General features: G+C 49.2%; 2 protein-coding genes across 3 annotated transcripts in view; one reads left to right on the forward strand and one right to left on the reverse strand.

Annotated features, from left to right (window-relative positions):
- Wrap53 (WD repeat containing antisense to TP53) overlaps window positions 1–5,549 on the reverse strand; it is a 17,573-nt gene extending 12,024 nt beyond the window's left edge. The window contains exons 1-3 of the mRNA XM_021177213.2: window positions 4,841–5,549; window positions 4,619–4,717; window positions 3,789–3,900 (exon numbers count right to left, since the gene is read on the reverse strand). Coding sequence (XP_021032872.1) covers window positions 3,789–3,900; window positions 4,619–4,717; window positions 4,841–5,223 — 594 coding nt within the window. The 5' untranslated portion in view covers window positions 5,224–5,549. The remainder of the gene's footprint in view (window positions 1–3,788; window positions 3,901–4,618; window positions 4,718–4,840) is intronic.
- A 980-nt stretch (window positions 5,550–6,529) lies between these two features.
- Tp53 (tumor protein p53) lies at window positions 6,530–18,172 on the forward strand. 2 transcript variants are annotated; one of them, XM_021177211.2, is made up of 11 exons: window positions 6,530–6,690; window positions 13,129–13,211; window positions 13,488–13,509; window positions 13,610–13,870; window positions 14,769–14,952; window positions 15,034–15,146; window positions 15,545–15,654; window positions 15,983–16,119; window positions 16,207–16,280; window positions 16,983–17,089; window positions 17,558–18,172. In XM_021177211.2, the coding sequence occupies exons 2-11, from the start codon at window positions 13,129–13,131 to the stop codon at window positions 17,610–17,612; spliced, it is 1,146 nt and encodes a 381-aa protein (XP_021032870.1). In that variant the 5' UTR covers window positions 6,530–6,690; the 3' UTR covers window positions 17,613–18,172. The 2 variants fall into 2 exon arrangements, with proteins under 2 accessions (XP_021032870.1, XP_021032869.1); XM_021177210.2 differs by having other exon boundaries at window positions 17,654–18,172.
- Window positions 18,173–19,515: the final 1,343 nt, after the last annotated feature.

The raw sequence follows: 19,515 nt of genomic DNA on the forward strand, positions 1-19,515 counted from the left end.
CCCTCTTCTGGAGTGTCTGAAGACAGCTACAGTATACACACATATAATAAATAAATAAATACATCAAACAAACAAACAAACAAAAAGTAGAAGACTAAGCTCCTGCGAGCCTCCACGAGGTTCCGTCTGCTCTGAGTCAGGCTGCAGAGGCTGGACTCTCCTTTCCTTCTTCTGTCTTTAAGATGCTGACAGGTACTCGTGGGAGAAGGTTCCCGAGCCTTTTTACTTTCTTTAAAGCTCCTCTCCCCACCATGTGGCTGCTTGTTACCATGTGGCTAACCTCGATGTGTAACTCAAATGTCCCTAAAACTGAATAAAAAAAGAACCACAACAAAAAAACATGACAAGGACCAGGGCTGCAGCTCCATGGTTGAGTGCCTGCCTACCAGGCAAACCACCACCATCACCGCCACCACCACCATCATCACCACCACCACCATCACCACAGCCCCCGCCAACACCACCCGGGTGTGGTGGCACAGGCCTTTAATCCCAGACTCAGGAGGCAGAGGTAAGTAAATCTCTGTGGGTTCAGAGTCCAGGCCAACCAGGTCTACAGAATGAGTCTCAGGACAGCCAGGACTGTTACACAGATAAACCCCCTCTCAATACTACTACTACAACAACAACAACAACAACAACAACAACCTGGCTTGAAGGATGACTGAGAAGAAGCCGTGGATCCACACTGCATGCGGGCCTGATGATGTCATGCATTTACTTCCTTGGAACCGCAGCCATTCCCCTCAGTTTACCCCCGCCACTCGCTCCCAGTCAAGCATGTGCCGTGTCCTCAGCAGATTGTCATTACCACCTCTAACCACCAAGTTCACTCCATCTCTCCACAATTCTACAACCCGCTTCTGCCAGATGCAGCAGCTCCTGCCTGTAATCCCAGAGCCCTATGACAAGACACAAGGTAGAGACAAGACAATCCCCTCACCTGCAGCACTGAACGAGAGACCCGGTCTCAATCAACATGGAAAGCAGTGACCCATACCCAGAGGTGTGTTCTGACCTCTGCATGTCCCAAAATGAACGCGCGCGCGCACACACATATACCACATGCACACAAAGGGGATTTTCCACCTATGTTTACGAGCAAGGCGTCGCAGCACATGCCTGTGATCCTAGCACTTGAAGCATGAAGATGAGGAATCCAAGGTCATCCTCGGTTACTCTCAGAGCCCAAGCTCAGTCTGCAGATGAGCCCTTATCTCAAGCGGGGGAGAAGCGGACAGTCCAGAAGCAGGCACAGAGGATCTCTGAGAGGATCTTTGAGGACTGTCTGGTCTACATAGTGAATTCCAGCCAGGGCTTCACAGTAAGACCCTGTCACAAAAAACTATAAAAAGCAGCTGGAGAGATGGCTCAGTGATCAAGAGCACTGGCTGCCCTTCTAGAGGACGGAGGTTCAACTTCTAGTACACACATGGCAGATCACAGCCTTCTATGACCAATTCCAGTGCCCTCTTCTGACCCCTACAGGCATACATGTGGTATTGACATATAGGCAAAACACCCATACATGGTCTACAGTTTCATGCCAACCAAGGCTACATAGTAAGACCCTATCTCAAAACAAACAAACAAACAAAACAAAGACAACCAGGGTCTGTGTGCACTAGGCAGACAACCTCGGCACTGGAGCCAGCAGATAGGAGTTCAAGGCTGTCCTTGGCTATACAGCTGCTTTGAGTTTGAAGCCAACCTTCTCTACATAAGATCTTTTCTCAAAGGCGTGGGGGAGTAAGGGTGCTGGAGAGATGGCTCAGCAGTTAAGAGCACTGCTCTTCTAGAAGACCTGGGGTTCAATTCCCATTGCCCACATAACCACTAACAGTGATCTGGAACTCTAGTCCCAGGGGACCTGACCTATCCTCTGGCTTCCATAGGCCCTGTATGCATGTGGCACACAAATGTACATTCAGACAAAACTCATATGCATTAAAACAATTTTAAATATAAAAAAAAAAAAGAACAAACAAACAAACAAAAAATCGAACTTTTTACCTGGGCATGACAAATGATGCCTGTTAGTTTCCAGCACTTGAAAGGAGGGAGGAAATCAGGCTAGCCTCAGCCACATAATGTGCTAGAAGCCAGCATGAGACCTGTCTCAAAAAGAGGTGGCTGGAAAGATGGCTCACAGCATTTAACTAGCAGAGGACCCAAGTTCGGTTCCCAGCACCCATGTCAGATGCCTTCAAAGTACCTACCAACTCCAGCTTGGCTCTCTACTGGGAACACAAAGGTCCTTGTGTCTACAGGTAAAGACTCTATTCTTCCATCCAGAAAGCTAGGAATTGAAAGTGATTAATAGTCCTGTGATCTGTTATCTGCTGGGCTAAGCCATATCAAGTTCCTTCAACCAGGGCCAGAGGTGGCTAGTACTCTAAATGAGCCTTACAGACAGGGGCTTCCCCAAGCTCCCACAACCAGGACTACAAGTGGCTAATATCCCAAACGACCTCTATAGCATCTGCATGACCAAGATAAGGCCAGACCCTTCCTTAGGCTCTAAATCTCTAGAACCCATCTTCTTGGAATAAATGACAAAATGACATGTCAAATCAAGTTTCTATGTAATTATGCTTCCTTGTGTCCCGGAGATCACATTACACCAGGAAACATTTTCCAATTATACTGCATTCACTGCCTGAGATCAGCCTCCCCAGCATCCTCATCTACCTTGATGGAAGCCAGTTTGAACCAAGTTTTCATTCTCACCTGATGTTCTCTTGCCTGCCTGCCTGACTGACACCCGAAGACCACCCCCCTCAGCTCTGAAGCACAACCCCCCACACACACACTTAAAAATTAAAAAAAAAAAAAAAACAACTTGGTTTAGTTTGGTTTGGTTATTTCAAAACACAGTTTTTTGTTTTGTTTTGTTTTGTTTGTTTTTGTTTTTTGAGACAGGGTTTCTCTGTGTAGCCCTGGCTGTCCTGGAACTCACTCTGTAGACCAGGCTGGCCTTGAACTCAGAAATCCTCCTGCCTCTGCCTCCCAAATGCTGGGATTAAAGGCGTGCGCCACCACGCCCAGCTCCACAGTTTGTTTGTTTGTTTGTTTTTCCATATAGCTCTAGCTGTCCTGGAATTCCCTCAATAGACCAGGTCATCCTCAAACTCCAGAGATCTGGAAACTCTGTCTTCCAAGCGCTGAGATTAAAGGAAAAGAGGGAGAGAGCAAACGGATATGGAGTCTCACAGCACTGCTCTGGTGCACTATAGCTCGCCACAGGCTGAGGTAAACGCCTACCTTGGGCTTTGAGAGCGTTTGTTAGACCGTGTAATGACCTTACTTATTGATATGCATTTGCACACCACCCCCAAAAAACACAACCAGCTCTTCAGTCATGGTTCGTGTCTACACCAGCCCAATGCAGGGGTCTAGCGTCCTGCAGTTGAGGATGACCTTGAATTTACCTCTCTTCTCCACCTCTGGGGAGCTGTGGTTACCAGTGAGGCAGCACAACAGTCTATGCAGTGTGGGGGCTCAAACATGGGCTTCGCGTGCAATGCTATGCTAGCACTCTACTGAGCTACATCCCCAGCACCATTTGAAAAATCATTCTAGAAACACCTAGAAACACACAAGGTCACAGAAAACACCGGCTCCTGACTAGTCTTTAAATGACTTCATAATTCGAGGCAGAAAATGATGTATAAAGTGAGGGGAAATCCTGTCTGTCAACAGGTGACCCATGGACACAGTCTTCACTTGCAGGGAGGGCTCTAAAGTGCAACGGCTGGCAAAGGTGCAGCATCGGCCCCTACCCTTACCATTTCGGCGTAATCCACCTGCTCTCGTTCACTGTACAATTCTGGGGGCAGGTTGTAAATCCGAAGGACATTATCAGCACTATTGGTCAAGATACAGGAACCGTCAGGGGCCCTGAAAATACAGGAAAATTAGAAAATCCAAACAGAGCTGCAATTTCAAGGTTGTAGTAGTGCGAGGGCCATGGCTAGCCTCTGAGTCCCTGAGAAGACACCCAGCTCTAGGGAAACAAGCTCATGCAGAGAGTGGTGGCACACATCTGGAACCCCAGCTCCTGGAGAGGTTGAGGCAGAGGACCAACCTCCAGGCCAGTCTGAGCAACTTGACAAGACCCTATCTCAAAATAAAGCAAAAAAGGACCAGCATGCTGGCCACTCTGGGGTAAATCCACAATTCGATACATGGCAGTATGCATCCACAGGGGAAGGGCAGGGAAAACCTTGACCTCAGTACTCATCCGTGGTCTATTGCTCCCTAGCAACTTCTAGAAACCCTGGGGTTGATTTTAGCTTTTGTTTTGTTTTGCTTCCCCTCAAGACAGATTCTCTAAGTAGCCCTGGCTGTCCTGGAACTGGACCCATGGTCCATGCTTGCCTGGAACTCACACATCTGCCTGCTTCTTCCTCCAGAGTGCTGAGATTAAAGGCATGCACCCAACTTTGTTACTGTTTTTATTTTAAGACATAGTCTCACTCTGTGGACAAACCAGGCCTCCATTTCCCAACTGTTGAGATTACAAGACTGTCGTCCCACCGAAAGGGGCCAAGTATGTGTGGTTACGTTTTAAGAGGAAACTCCCGAAGGTGGCCATCTCCTTGCCCATCGTACTTACCACTTGCAACCTTTCAAGAAGTTCTCGGAGCGGGTGCTGAACTCGGACCAGGAACCACTGAGGTATCGGGGTACCTGCGAGAAGCTGTAGGTCCAAAAGCTGGAAAGGAGATGGGAAACAGCAAACGTGGGTCGTCAGAGCAAAATGGAAATAAAATGGAGCTGAGGACCGGTGGCTGTCGTTCTCACAGGTCCAGGCTCCTCAGATTCCGGTGTCACTTACGTGTCCCCCTCATCCACTTCAGCGCGTTCCTCAGACACACCTTCCGTGGCTTCTCCTAACTCCAACTCGGGGCGATTCGTTTCTTCTACGGGAAGACTCGCATGTTCAGAAACTTCTTGCTCCTCGATTCGAGGACTCAACTCACTGGAAGTATTAAAGTCTACTTCCAGAGGTACAGAGTCCCCTTGTTGAAGCTCCTGGGACACAACCGAGCCAGCCACGGGATCTGTGGCTAGCTGGGGTTGGTCATCACCACCGCATGGCGGAGGCACCGGTTCAGAGTCTGTATTTTTCTCCGCTGGGGAACCTTGGGGTACCGGAGATAGGGCCAGGTCAGGAGGGAGGCTATCCGGAGCTAAGAGTCGCTCCTCCGACGTCTTCATTCTGTAGAGTAAGCCCCCGGAAGGCAGAGGCCAGGCAAGCCTCGCTGAGCCGGCTACCAGCTGCCGAGGCTAGACTGCATTACCGTTCCCGGGGATGCAGGCGCAGAGACCCGAGTCCGCTTTCCTCTTCCGGAAAAAGTAAGCCGAACCTAAAGCAATCACCAGGGAACGATCCAAAGCCAAGCGCCTAGGGTCGCTAGGCGCCGCCAGCGCTTCTTGCTCTCGCGGGAGTCGAGCCACCTTCCGATAGGCTCTCCGCATCCTCCTCCGATTCCGAGCGGGAAGGCGGGAAGGAACGACTTTGCCTACCCATCAAGCGCTGAAGAATTCCTAGAGGTTTCTGGGAGTTGTAGTCTGAACTCTGGGCCTTGGTGAAAACTACACGAGCGCCCCCTATCGACCCCTGGGGGTAATTCTTAAAGCGCCTATCTCCCTGGCCTGCAGAGGGCGCGTAATTTCTACAGTTTTTGCCCCTCTTGACTATCTTGTTTTGAATCCCGTAACCTCAGGTTTCCTTTCTCCCCACCTCCCCCCCTTTCTTGTTCCTCTCTTTCCCTTTCTCCCCCGCCCTCCCTTCATTTATTCGACATTTATTATCAAGTTCTTACTTCCTAACCCAGGACTGTCCGAGGCATTGGGAAAAAAATAGCAATGTTTTCGAGTTTTCAATCTCCATAAAGTTTTCGTTGCTGTGCAATTAAAGGCTGTGAAAACAGTCTTTACAGAGAGTGATAAGGACTGTACAGGAAATTAAACACGGTGGTGCGATACCAAATATCTCGGAGAACACGTTAGTTTGACATACTATGAAAAGCCTTTCTAAAGTGACATTTTAGCTAATGAGGGGAAAAAGAATTTAGGAGCCCGTGTTGGTTCATCCCTGTACTTGGGAGGCCTAAAGCAGGAAGACGGCCGCGAATTCCAGGCCAGCCTTGGCTACAAAGACTCTGTTTTAAAAATCCAAAAAGATGGCTATGACTATCTAGCTGGATAGGAAAGAGCACAGAGTTCAGAACAGTGGTCCACTTAAAATAGACGATAAAAGCTTAATTCTTTCCACTCTTTATACTTGACACAGAGGCAGGAGTCCTCCGAATCGGTTTCCACCCATTTTGCCCTCACAGCTCTATATCTTAGACGACTTTTCACAAAGCGTTCCTGCTGAGGGCAACATCTCAGGGAGAATCCTGACTCTGCAAGTCCCCGCCTCCATTTCTTGCCCTCAACCCACGGAAGGACTTGCCCTTACTTGTTATGGCGACTATCCAGCTTTGTGCCAGGAGTCTCGCGGGGGTTGCTGGGATTGGGACTTTCCCCTCCCACGTGCTCACCCTGGCTAAAGTTCTGTAGCTTCAGTTCATTGGGACCATCCTGGCTGTAGGTAGCCACTACAGTTAGGAGGCACCTAGCATCCAGGCCCTCATCCTCCTCCTTCCCAGCAGGGTGTCACGCTTCCCCGAAGACTGGGTAAGTAATTGATGAGTGTGACGAGACCTCTCGGTCACTGGCTCTCTCCGTTTGCATCCATAAAACTAGAAAAAACCGTGGGGTTTGGGGGTGGGGCAGTGGGGGGACTCAGCGCGATGGAGATGGGCGGAATGGAAGCTTGGCGGGATGAACGGGAGTGTATGTCAGATGCTGTAGTGAGGATAGCTGATGATGTTAGGACCGACGAGCCTCACTGTCGTGCACCTGCAAGGTAGAGCATTTAGGGACCACTGAGATGGCCTAAGGGGTTTTCTCTCCGCTACCCGATGTACACACTTATCTGCCCGCTGCTGGGTGATAGAAGCTCCGGAAATAACATGCACAAAGCACCAGGATTTAAGATTTTTCGAGATTCATAGCTTAAGACTTATGACCCCCATAGCATCCTAATGAGACCCCGGGCTCCGTTTCTGGATGAGATCGGGGTGATCCGGGAAGCCTTAGCTGCTAAGGTCCCGCAACTTCCGGACCTTTGTCCCTGGAGTGATTTCTTTTTTTTTCCAGCCGCTTCTCGACCCTGCTAGATGAAGAAAATCCAAGGAAAGCCTGAAGCACTAACGGTGCTAGCCAGAAGTATTTGCCCTCGGGGCCCGACTCAGCCTCTTGGTCTGAAAGGCCCGCCGGCCCTGTTATTGTTTGGCTCCTTTACGTTTCTGCCGCTTGCAGGAGCATTTCCGGTTTCTTTTTTCGGAGCAGATCACCGCTCGCCCGGCGACGGGGGAGTTGCGAAAAGGGAGAGATGGATTCTAGGCTGGTTCTGTGGTTTGAGGAGGAAAACTGCTGTCCTCGACATCTTATTTTTCTGGATTACTTGGTTATTGCTTTTGCAAAGGAGAAGGTGTTTATTTAAAAGAGTGCGCTCATAGGTCGTTTCTTCCTGCCGGAAAAGCAAATTACCGAGTATCCGGTTTTGGGGTGAGCCATTCCCTTGCTTAACGCATTCCGCGCGTCCTGAAAGCGGAAGGGGCGGGCCCGGGCGCCGGGCGGTCCTAAGTGCAGTCAGTCCGCACCATCCGGTTCTTCCCAGCGGGAGGCGGCGGATCTCTGCCTGGGCGTGGGCTGTGACTGTCCCGCCACTTCAATTTTTAGAACAGGTCATTTTATTACAGTTTCTTATCGCGCACCAGACATCGTGCGTGCCTTTTTTCTTTTGTAAAAATACTATTTCCACACTGCACTTGGATCGGGAAGTAAATTTTTTTGCCTATCTGAAGATTTAGTTTTGGTCTAAAGAATAAATGGTAGGTAGACCGGGAAGCGGGGGGACTTTTTTTCGTGGCTTCAGCTGTGAAGCCGAAAGGAAGACTAGATCCTCCAGTTTATTGAGAAAGTATACACATGACTTCACTTAAACTTTGACGCGGGAAGGGAATCCCAGCTGTGAAGGTTAGACAAGGACTACCACAGCAGTCCAGGGATGCCTTCTTATGCAAATAGCCTCCCTGCTCTTGCAATCTCTTGACTGGATTTAGTGAAGGACTCTCTTGTGAATGTGAAAAGATCCCAACTCAAAGTCAAAAGGAGGTGCCCCTAGGCCCCATCTTGTTTACAAATGTAGATATATGTAAATTGTTTTTTGTTTTTTGTTTTTTTTTTTACATAAAGACAACTTTGGAAGATATTTACCCTGCTCTTCCAGTTTCTCTGAATAATTTACTGCAGAGGGGCTTGGGGAAGTCTGGGATGGGTAGTATATGCGCTTAAATTATGCTTAAATCATCTGTAGCTTACATATGACCCCGCACGCACTGTAAATGCTACTCAAATAAATGTTACGGTGTTAACTGAAAAAAGGAGCCAGACTGAACTGGGACCGGGTGCTGCAGGCCTTTAACCCCAGCGCTAGGGAGGCCGAGGCAGGTCAATATCAGAGATTCAGGCCAGCCAAAGATATGCAAGGAGACCCTATCTCAAAAAGAAAAATATGTCACGTATGTTAATATTCGCACTGACACAAGATGATCTGACTGCAGCAGTTGAGTAGCACTGGGAAGCCTGAAGCAGGACAGTCTCGAGTTCCAGGCCATACATAGAGGGAGTTCAGGTCGTCCTTCCCTGGGTAGTTGTAAGTTGACTTGAGATAATTGAGAGTGTCTTCAAAAACAGAGAAAGAGTACAAAAGTTAACATTGGCAAACCAGAGCTAACTGGCCTTTCTCCTGATGGGTAAATGAGAACGTCTCGATGGCCCGTGCCTTTAATGCTAACACTCCTGGGATGCTGAGATAACTTGGGCTACTTAGCAAGACCTTGTCTCAGAAAAGCAAACAGCTGGAGATATGGCTTGGAGTAGAGTATTTCACCTGGCAAACATGATACCCTTGGTTTAAATCCTGGGACCACAAAAACAGGCTAAACCCAGCTTGACCAAATGCCATTGGTCCATGGATTGCTGTATTGGAATCAATCAGAAATCTATGTCATTCACAGCAATAACCTCCTGGGAACACTTCAAGAGACAGAGAAAGGGCGACTGACTGTGCCCTCCGTCCTTTTTCCGCAATCCTTTATTTCTGTTCGAATCATAATTTGTTTTCCTGAGACAGGGTTTCTCTGTGTAGTCCTGGCTGTGCTGGGACTCCCCTCTGTAGAGCAGGCTGGCCTCCAACTGTCTCTGCCTCCTATGTGCTGTGATCAAAGGTGCCTGCCACCACCGCCTGGCTTCTTAGAGTTAGGACAAGCCTCGAAGCAAGCTGGGTGCCTAGGATCCCAGCACTACTGTGGTTAAGACAGTAATGAATTTAAGGCCAGCCGGGGATACATAGTGAGACCCTGTCTCAAGAAAGGGGGAAATAAGTTCCAAAAGTGACATTTTCCAAGGTGCGAAAGCGATGGCTCCTTAGAGAAAGTGACGTTGGAAGGGACAGAAGTAAATTTGACTCCTTAGTTATTAATTTGGTATCGATTTGAGACCTGGATGAAAAGCTGGTAAGCTTTAGGAAGGAAGCTAACGGTGGGCACGCATCTTTACTTCTTGGTTGGTTGGTGTTTTTTTTTTTTTGTTTGGTTTTTTTTGTTTGTTTGTTTTTGTCTCTGGCTGATAAGAGTGAACCCACTGTCTTTATCTTGGTGCAAGAGAGGGCTACTACGAGGCTATTTCAAAGTTTGCTTAATAAACACTTACCATGTTCTCTTGTATCCACGTTTTAGTTACATAAACAGTCTTAAACCAGATGTGGTGGCTCACACCTGCAAGCGCAATGGTCAGGAAGCTACAACAGAAGAAGTGATATTGTGGCCGAGCCACAGAGTGAGGCGACTGTCTCAGAGTACAAAATAAAACTCAATCAAACATAATGGTCATCTTTTATCACACTGTTAGTGTGCGTGTGTCTGTGCCTGTGCATGTGCCTCTGTGTGTGTGTGTGTGTGTGTGTCGAGCTCATGCATACTCATTAGCCTGTGTGTCGGAGGTCAGCTGACAGCTTAATAGAAATTCGTTTTGGGGTGCTCAGTCTTGGTACCAAGTGCCTATTCTGACCACACAGACCCACCTATTTTCTGATTTGTACAAACTATTTTGAGTTTTTCTGCCAATCGTATTCCTCGCCCAGTGTGTTTCTGAACATTTTCCAAAGCCGTGTTTTATGGGTCTGTTCCCCACCCGTGTGTTGTGCTTTCTTCTTGCTCCACACCCGGAATAATGCTGACAGGAGCAGTTTTTTGTGCAAGGCTCCTGCTGTCCGTGTGTCGACTGTTCTAGGAAGTCCACCTAGATGTGGTTTTTTGCTGAGTGAGATGTGTGCTTAAGTGATAGCAGACGGGCTGGTGAGATGGCTCAGTGGGTAAGAGCACCCGACTGCTCTTCCGAAGGTCCGGAGTTCAAATCCCAGCAACCACATGGTGGCTCACAACCATCCGTAAGGAGATCTGGCGCCCTCTTCTGGAGTGTCTGAAGACAGCTACAGTGTACTTACATATAATAAATAAATAAATCTTTAAAAAAAAAAAAGTGATAGCAGACACAGCCTTGTTATTTTTTTTTTTTAGAACCAACAATATATCGGTCCTTGGCCCACCCACCCTACGCCCCTTTTTTCCAATGCTGGGTGTTGAACCCAGAGCCTTAGACATAACACACAAGAACTCTGCCACTGAGCTACCCTGCCAGCTCCTAAAGATTTGTGTACTGAGTTCTATGAAACATGAGGGTCATTTTATTCAGGGTAAGGTGTGGCTTCTGACTTCCCTGGGTCCGGTCCTTTGGTGGTAGGTAGTAGTGTTCGTTCCATTCCATTTGGGGCTGTGATTGACAAGCCTTGCACCTTTCCAACTGTTCTACCTCAAGAGCCTGGGTCTTCGGTAAAAGATTCCCCTCCCTTACCCCTGTCAATAGCAGCCTGCCTTGCTTTCTCAGGATCAAATGAGATGAGCCCCTGAGAAGAGCAAGGCCCGCTGGGCCTGGAAGGCCAGCCCTGGTTGTACTCAAACCTCTCTCGAGGCTATTGCCTTTCCCAGCCAGCATTTTCTTACACATCCAGCCTCCGTGGATATTGTGGCCCTCCTGATCTGGTTCTTGTGAAAAGTTTCATATTGGCAACTGTTCTTAAGGAAACACTGAAAACCTAATTACTACTAACGACCTGGAAGGTAGAGCAGGAAGACCTCCTATTGTCAGTGTGGCTATGTCTCCAAGATTGAGACACTGGGCCGCCATCCCAGCATGCGCGTGTGCACACATGCACACACACACAGTATTCACTAAGCAAGAGTTCCTTGACAGGGTGAACTGGCTTTAACGGGCAGTGGTTAGCGCCACAGAAGCACTGCTAGCTCAGAACAAATGAGATGCTCATACCCACAGTGCTGAGCTCTTACATGAGTGTGTACTGTTGGGGGAGGGGTAACCCTTTCAGATAGATACTGGAGATAAGATATTTGCAGAAAATATGATAATTACATGCTACAGTTTTAATTATGAATCTGAAGCAGCTCTGGGCCTCCCTGACCCCTTTCCAGGGCCAGCCACCTCATTACTCAGAATGTAGGGGCTATAATACCCAGCCCTTCGCTTTCTTTGTCTAGCTGATTGCAAGAGAACTGTGCCTAAGAGCCTGTGACGCACTAGATTGTTTGGGTGGTCATCTTTAATAAAGACTCATTCACCTGCCCAGTGGCAAATGTGACCATCGAGACAGATGAAATAGCCCATATGGAAAGGTTTCTCAAACTCTTAATAAATGAGAACGTGATTAATCTACATACAAGTGAATACATTAAATGTTGAGATTATAGTCAGTATTAACAGTAATTATTCTGAACTGCTTGCCTTTGGTGTTAGAAAGGAAACATGATGTCCCAGGGGGCTGGCCGAATTCAATCCCCAGAACCCACTTCTTATATGTTGTCATCTGACCTCCACACGCGTGTCTTGGCACCTTTAAATAAGGCACAATAAATAAGTAAATGTTTAAGGAAGATAATAGCTCCGTGGCTAGTAACAAGAGAAAATGAGTGAGTGAGAGAGTATCAGAGTATCGTACGCCTTAACCTCTGGAGGAGGTGATGGTGTGGCTGGCTGTGACTGAAGAGCCTACCTCATAGCCTAGGGAGAACAGAAACTGTGACTTTGCTCTTGTAGAGATAACCACACTGATTCAGCCAGGAGGAAGTAAGTGCTCCCTAGAGCCCTTGAGGAAGGAGGCAGTAGGAAACCTGCTGAATCTTCAGGAATTTGTAAGGCGTCGGGGACCTGTCTCTAGGGGGCAGATGAGACACTGATTCTTAGAGCTTTGCCATGAAGAGGGTTTGAAGAATGGAGCTGTGTGTGAGATGGTGGATAAGGGGGTGGAGGAGGTGTCCCTCCCCAGAGGGAAGGGAGGAGAGATGTAGGGGGGCTTGGGGCTAGAAGTACCTCCCTGATTATCTGTTCCTTGAAGCAGTGTGTGGTTCGAGAAGCTGATAGGAAGCCAGGCCAAGGCTTGAGCAGCCTGAATAAAAGACAGAAGAACTGCCCCATTCCTGCTTCTCTGGAAATGGTGTCCCTCACGGCCATCTCGGGTCCTGACTTCTTCTCAAAGGAGCCTGGCCGACTTCTTGGATGCTTGTAACTTTGCGCTTTCCCACCCTCGCATACGTTTCCTGAAATAATGACTCTGAAACTCAAAATATATTTACAAACACCTCGGCTGTAGCTTTCTTTGGTTTGTTCTCTGACTTGCTCATAACTTAATTCCCTCTTATTCTAACCTAGGTTCTGCCACGTGGTTGGTTACCTCTGCTCAGCCCCCCAGCTTCTGTCCTCCATGTACCTGGGGGAATCTCCACACTTTCAGAATTTAGTTTCCCTACTGGATGTCCCACCTTTTTATTCCACCCTTTCCTATAAGCCACAGGTTTTGTTTGTTTGTTTGTTTTTGTTGTTTTTTTTTTTTATTGACAAGTTTTGCATACAGTACACAATCTCTTCTCTCTACAGATGACTGCCATGGAGGAGTCACAGTCGGATATCAGCCTCGAGCTCCCTCTGAGTCAGGAGACATTTTCAGGCTTATGGAAACTGTGAGTGGATCTTTTGGGGCCCTTAAGGTACATCCCACCATACCTGTATCCTCCCCTTGCCTGAGAGAAACAAAAACAGCAGTGTTCAAACATGGTATGGTGTTGGGTGTCTGTAATTCCTGCACGGGGGGGGGGGGTGCAGGTGGCAAGGGTCTCAGAGGTTTGAAGTCATCCTTGACTACACAGCAAGTTGGAGGCCAGCCTGGGCTAAGTGAGATTCTGTCTTTAAAAAAATGGAAGGAACTCAGGAACTAACTCTCTGCTCTTGTTTTCCAGACTTCCTCCAGAAGATATCCTGGTAAGGCCCGGGGCAGAAAGGGGCTTGGGCTTTGGTGTGGGCTGTTGGGCTGGTAGACTGAGAACACAGCCCTGAGGGTTCTTCTTTGTCCCGTCCACAGCCATCACCTCACTCCATGGACGATCTGTTGCTGTCCCAGGATGTTGAGGAGTTTTTTGAAGGCCCAAGTGAAGCCCTCCAAGTGTCAAGAGCTCCTGCAGCACAGGACCCTGTCACCGAGACCCCTGGGCCAGTGGCCCCTGCCCCAGCCACTCCATGGCCCCTGTCATCTTTTGTCCCTTCTCAAAAAACTTACCAGGGCAACTATGGCTTCCACCTGGGCTTCCTGCAGTCTGGGACAGCCAAGTCTGTTATGTGCACGGTGAGTGGGCCCCGGGGAGTTAATTGTCTTTCGTGTGACCTTTCAATGCTTCTTTTTCTCTGTCTAGATTTGGGGGTTCCTCTTCAGCCTGTAGACTGTGCCTCAGAGTTTAGTTTCGCCCTGAACCTTTCTAGCCTTTTCTCCTTTCTCTCATATTCTCTGCATCTCTCCAGGGGACGTGGAACTCTCTTCCCTCACATTCCTTTCTTGGCTTTTGAAAATAATCTTCTGAAGCCAAGCACAGAGGCGTGTGCTGTAGGCCCAGCTGCTAGAGACAGTTGAGGCAGGATTGCTTAAGGCCAGCCTGAGCATGGAAGTAAGACCCCCTTCTCACCAAAACCAAAAACAGCCCAGTGCCGTGACACACGCCTGTAGCTCCAGCACTGGGGAGGCCAAAGAGGGAGGAACAAAAGTTCAAGGCCATCTCTGACTACACAGTGAGGTGCTCTCTCAAAAAAAGAGAAGTCAGGTGTGATGTCCATCTCTGAGTTTGAGGCCAGCCTGGTCTACAAAGTGAGTTCCAGGACAGCCAGGGCTACATAGAGAAACTGTCTCAAAAAAAAAAAAAACAGAAAGAAGCTGGGTGTGGTGGCGCACGCCTTTAATCCCAGCACTTGGGAGGCAGAGGCAGGTGGATTTCTGAGTTTGAGGCCAGCCTGGTCTACAGAGTGAAACCCTGTCTCGAAAAAACAAAAAAAAAAAAAAAAAAAAAAAAAAAAAAAAAAAAAAAAAAACAGAAAGGGGGAAGAAGAAGGAAAGATCCCAGTCCTCTTGTTGCTGGCCGCCCTCGGCCACTGCACGGGCGTCCAGTGGGTGCTTGGACAATGTTTTTTATTAGTTCCCCACCTTGACACCTGCACGGCTTGTCCCCTGACCTGTTCTCTCTCCTCTCTTCCAGTACTCTCCTCCCCTCAATAAGCTATTCTGCCAGCTGGCAAAGACCTGCCCTGTGCAGTTGTGGGTCAGCTCCACACCTCCAGCTGGGAGCCGTGTCCGAGCCATGGCCATCTACAAGAAGTCACAGCACATGACGGAGGTCGTGAGACGCTGCCCCCACCATGAGCGCTGCTCCGATGGTGATGGTGAGCCCTCAACACCCCCTGTGGGGTTAGGACTGGCGGCCTCCCCGTCTCTCCCTGCCTCTGACTTATTCTTGCTCTTAGGCCTGGCTCCTCCCCAGCATCTTATCCGGGTGGAAGGAAATTTGTATGCCGAGTATGTGGAAGACAGGCAGACTTTTCGCCACAGCGTGGTGGTACCGTATGAGCCACCCGAGGTCTGTAATTTTGTTTTGGTTTGTGTGTCTTAGAGACAGTTGACTCCAGCCTAGGCTGATGTTAACTTTCTAGCCACCCGTTTGCCTCAGCCTCCTGAGTGCTAGGCTTAGAGGTGCAAGCTGCCGTGCCCAGCCCAGGGTCTACTTTAACAGCAGTCTCTGGGAGAAGGGGCTTCCCCATCCAGGCGGGAAATAGAGACGCTGAGTCCGGTTCCCTCCCATGCTAAGCAAGTGTTGTGTCCCACAGCTCCAGCAGGTGTGCAGAACAGGTGGGCTATCTCTACTCTACAACTAACACTGAGACGTATTAGAGGCTATAGCCAGCCATTCCCGGCTGCTGCAGGTCACCTGTGGTGAGGTAGGGAGCGACTTCACCCGGATACTGTGTCTTCCCCCAGGTCGGCTCTGAGTATACCACCATCCACTACAAGTACATGTGTAACAGCTCCTGCATGGGGGGCATGAACCGCCGGCCTATCCTTACCATCATCACACTGGAAGACTCCAGGTAGGAAGGCGAGTGGTAGGTTAGGTTAGCCTCTTTCCTCCCCAGCTTCTGCCTGTTTCTGTTCCACGAGCCCTGCTCCCTACCACATGCCCAACGCTCTTTAGTTCCTACCTTATCTACCTAAATGAAGTCTCCTCCTCTGTTCCCTCTTGGGCTTAGGGACATCTCTTATCTGTGGCTTCTCGGGGTTCCTGTAACTGGAGCTTCGGCTGCAGATAGGACAAGAGGGGTTGGGAACAGATGGGGGGGGGGGCCTGGCTTACAAACAGTCAGGATGGGGCCCAGCTTTCTTACTGCCTTGTGCTGTTCCTTTTCTTGTCCCCGATAGTGGAAACCTTCTGGGACGGGACAGCTTTGAGGTTCGTGTTTGTGCCTGCCCTGGGAGAGACCGGCGTACAGAGGAAGAAAATTTCCGCAAAAAGGAAATCCCTTGCCCTGAACTGCCCCCAGGGAGCGCAAAGAGAGGTAAGCAGGCCGGCAGGCAGGGCCGAGGAGGCAGAGGAGCCTGTTGAGCTTCACCCCAGAGTCACCTCTTGTTCTCTCTTTCCTCAGCGCTGCCCACCTGCACGAGCGCCTCTCCCCCGCAAAAGAAAAAACCACTTGATGGAGAGTATTTCACCCTCAAGGTACCAAGGTTGGGGGGTCACATGCCAGAGACAAGCTGTACCCATTATTGCCTCTGTCTCTCGCATGTATAAAATAGTGTTATTAGCAGGTTGCTAGGTCTTTTTCAGTGGCTTTATCTCTAGCTGTGACATTAGCTTGAGAGCTCATGCTCTGAGGCTGTGCCTCCTCCGACGGTGGTTCTCTGTGTAACTAACTTGACAACACCGACTTACACCATAAGACAGGTGCTCCTCCACTGGGGATGGGAACATGTCCTAGGAAACTCACCATAGGTTGAAAATAACACACGTCAAAAATGTGTTTAGAGGTGGGCCTGGTTGGCACCTGCCTGTAATTACAGCACTGAGGAGGGTGGTTCAAAGCTGGCAAGAAAACGTAACCCAAGAAAGGACATTGGGGTTTAAAGGTATAGCTCAGTTCCAGGATACTTGCTAAGTGTGTGCCAGGCCCCGGATTAGGTCCCCAGCAGCTCACAGTGTCTTTAGTCCACCTAACCCACTGGACTCTACAGCTCAGCTCACGATTGCCCTGTTACTTTCACACCATCTTATTAAAGATTATCTCCCCCCCCCCAAAAAAAAAAAAAAAAAAAAACCTGTAAGTCGAGCCAGCTTAAGTTGGGAACCAGCTTTCAGAAAGAAAGTTGTTAAAATCATGAAAGGGGTTGTGTGACCTTGTCCATCGCTTCATCTCTGCTGCAGATCCGAGGGCGGGAACGCTTCGAGATGTTCCGGGAGCTGAATGAGGCCTTAGAGTTAAAGGATGCCCGTGCTACAGAGGAGTCTGGAGACAGCAGGGCTCACTCCAGGTAAGTGGCCTGGGGCAGCGCCCGCCTGTGGTGCTCTACCCAGACCTCCCTCCAGGTCTGCCTTTGTGGTGAAAGATAAAAACCCCACCCTGCTAGATGCTTAGGGCTGCACCCTTCGACCTGACTTCTCGCCATTTCAGGCTCTGTTAAGGGGTATGAGGGACGAGGTACGGTGTCATGCTCCTGCAGTCTCAGCAGTAAGGAAGACAGAATCAGGAGGGTTTGGGGAAGTTTGAAGCCTTCATAAACTATATAAAACTTTAGGCCAGCTAGGGCTAGCTACAATAGCAAGACCCTGTCTCGTGGTGGTGGTGGTGGTGGTGACAGTTGTGACAATAATGTCAGTGGTGATGGTGGTGATGATGGTGATGGTGAAAGGGGGGATAAACTGATTCTCAGAAGTATTCCAGTGTGTTCTGTGAATATACCTACCCATAGTAGAAGCCATCTTAAATTCCTTTTTTTCAGCCTCCAGCCTAGAGCCTTCCAAGCCTTGATCAAGGAGGAAAGCCCAAACTGCTAGCCCCCATCACCTCATCCCTCCCCTTTTCTGTCTTCCTATAGCTACCTGAAGACCAAGAAGGGCCAGTCTACTTCCCGCCATAAAAAAACAATGGTCAAGAAAGTGGGGCCTGACTCAGACTGACTGCCTCTGCATCCCGTCCCCATCACCAGCCTCCCCGTCCCCTTGCTGTCTTATGACTTCAGGGCTGAGACACAATCCTCCCAGTCCCTTCTGCTGCCTTTTTTACCTTGTAGCTAGGGCTCAGCCCCCTCTCTGAGTAGTGGTTCCTGGCCCAAGTTGGGGAATAGGTTGGTGGTTGCCAGGTCTCTGCTGGCCCAGCGAAATCCTATCCAGCCAGTTGTTGGACCCTGGCACCTACAATGAAATCTCACCCTACCCCACACCCTGTAAGATTCTATCTTGGGCCCTCATAGGGTCCATATCCTCCAGGGCCTACTTTCCTTCCACTCTGCAAAGCCTGTCTGCATTTATCTACCCCCCACCCCATCTCACTCTTTTTTTTTACCCCTTTTTATATATCAATTTCCTATTTTACAATAAAATTTTGTTATCACTTACATGGTTTTTGAGAGGTTGATATCAGCATAAGCTGTCTGGGCCCCCAGGGGCAGGGATGAATTTGGGAGGTACCCACCTGAGTCCAGGCAGTCAGTGTTGGAGTCAGGGGTGGGGAACTTGGGTTCCAGAAGAGGAACAAAGCCGGGGACTGGGTCAGTCTGTGGGCTGCATGACAACAAGAGAGCGGGGTGACTCCATTCATAACTTGGGAACCAACTGTCCCTCCTCCCTCCCGCCAGGACTGGCACAAGGTCCTTACCCACCCCTACTTCGAGGGTTGGGCTCCTGCTGTCCTCTGGGGAGCCTCTCACCAAGGATTAAGGGATTTAAATGTCTGATATAGCAAACCTGAGCCTCTGGAGTGACCATCTGCTCCACAAGAAAGGGTCAGGGTGCCTGGGGTTCCACAGGGAAGGGGGTGGCTGTTCCTGGATGAAGAGACAAGTGGGAGGCCCGCCAGCTGGGGTCCCAGGAAACTGGGAGCAGTTAAGGTGAGGCTTGGGGCCTTCCCAGCATCCCCAAACCCCGGGCCTCATGCCAGGCAAGTGAATGAATCGAAGCTTTGCACTTTGCCAGGAAATCCTTTGAAAGGGCTTCTTGGAGTAGGGAGGAGAGTCAGAGTTGGGGAGCCTAACACCCTCTCACCCACCCCCTTCCTCAGTGCTGCTGGCTCCCAGAGAGTGGGACTAGGCCAAGCTCTCCCCATAGCCTGCTGAGCCAGTGCCAGTAGGGAGAGCAGTCGGTGAGCACATGGCTTGGCCATGGCTCTTGGTAACAGAGAGAGGGGTACTGAGGTCCAGAGGCACTTTGGGGCCACTGTCCTCTGCCTGTCCCAGGCTTAAAGAGCCAGTGAGAGTCCTTTGCCTTGCCTGAGGGTCCTATACAAGTTGGAAGGGAGCAGCCCCTTGGCCTCAAGAATTTGTACTTACTTGTGAGTACCAAATGTTCTTGCAGCAGACTAGGGTCTATCTTTTTAACTGTTGTGGGAATGTGTGATGCCAGTCAAACCCACTATGCTTTTTCCCTGTTTTTGTCCCACAGCTTTACTGAGAACTAAATTCAAAGAACTGTGTTTAAGGGCCACAAATTTGAGCCCTTATCTCAAAAAGGGAGGAGGGGCTAAAACAATTGCCAAATGAAAAGCTATCTCTGCACTCAGCATTTGCACCTGTATGGTAAACGTGAAGACAGACAGAGAACTACTCAACAAAAGCCCCACCACCCAACTCCTTTATTTTTTTATTTTCAGACAGTACCTTGCTAACTAAGTAGCCCAGGCTACCCTCAACATTGGTCTCTTTATTTAGTTTTTTTTTTTTTTTTTTTTTTTTTTTTTTTTTTT

Source organism: Mus caroli, chromosome 11 (genome assembly GCF_900094665.2).
Source record: "Mus caroli chromosome 11, CAROLI_EIJ_v1.1, whole genome shotgun sequence".
Classification (NCBI taxonomy): Eukaryota; Metazoa; Chordata; class Mammalia; order Rodentia; family Muridae; genus Mus; species Mus caroli.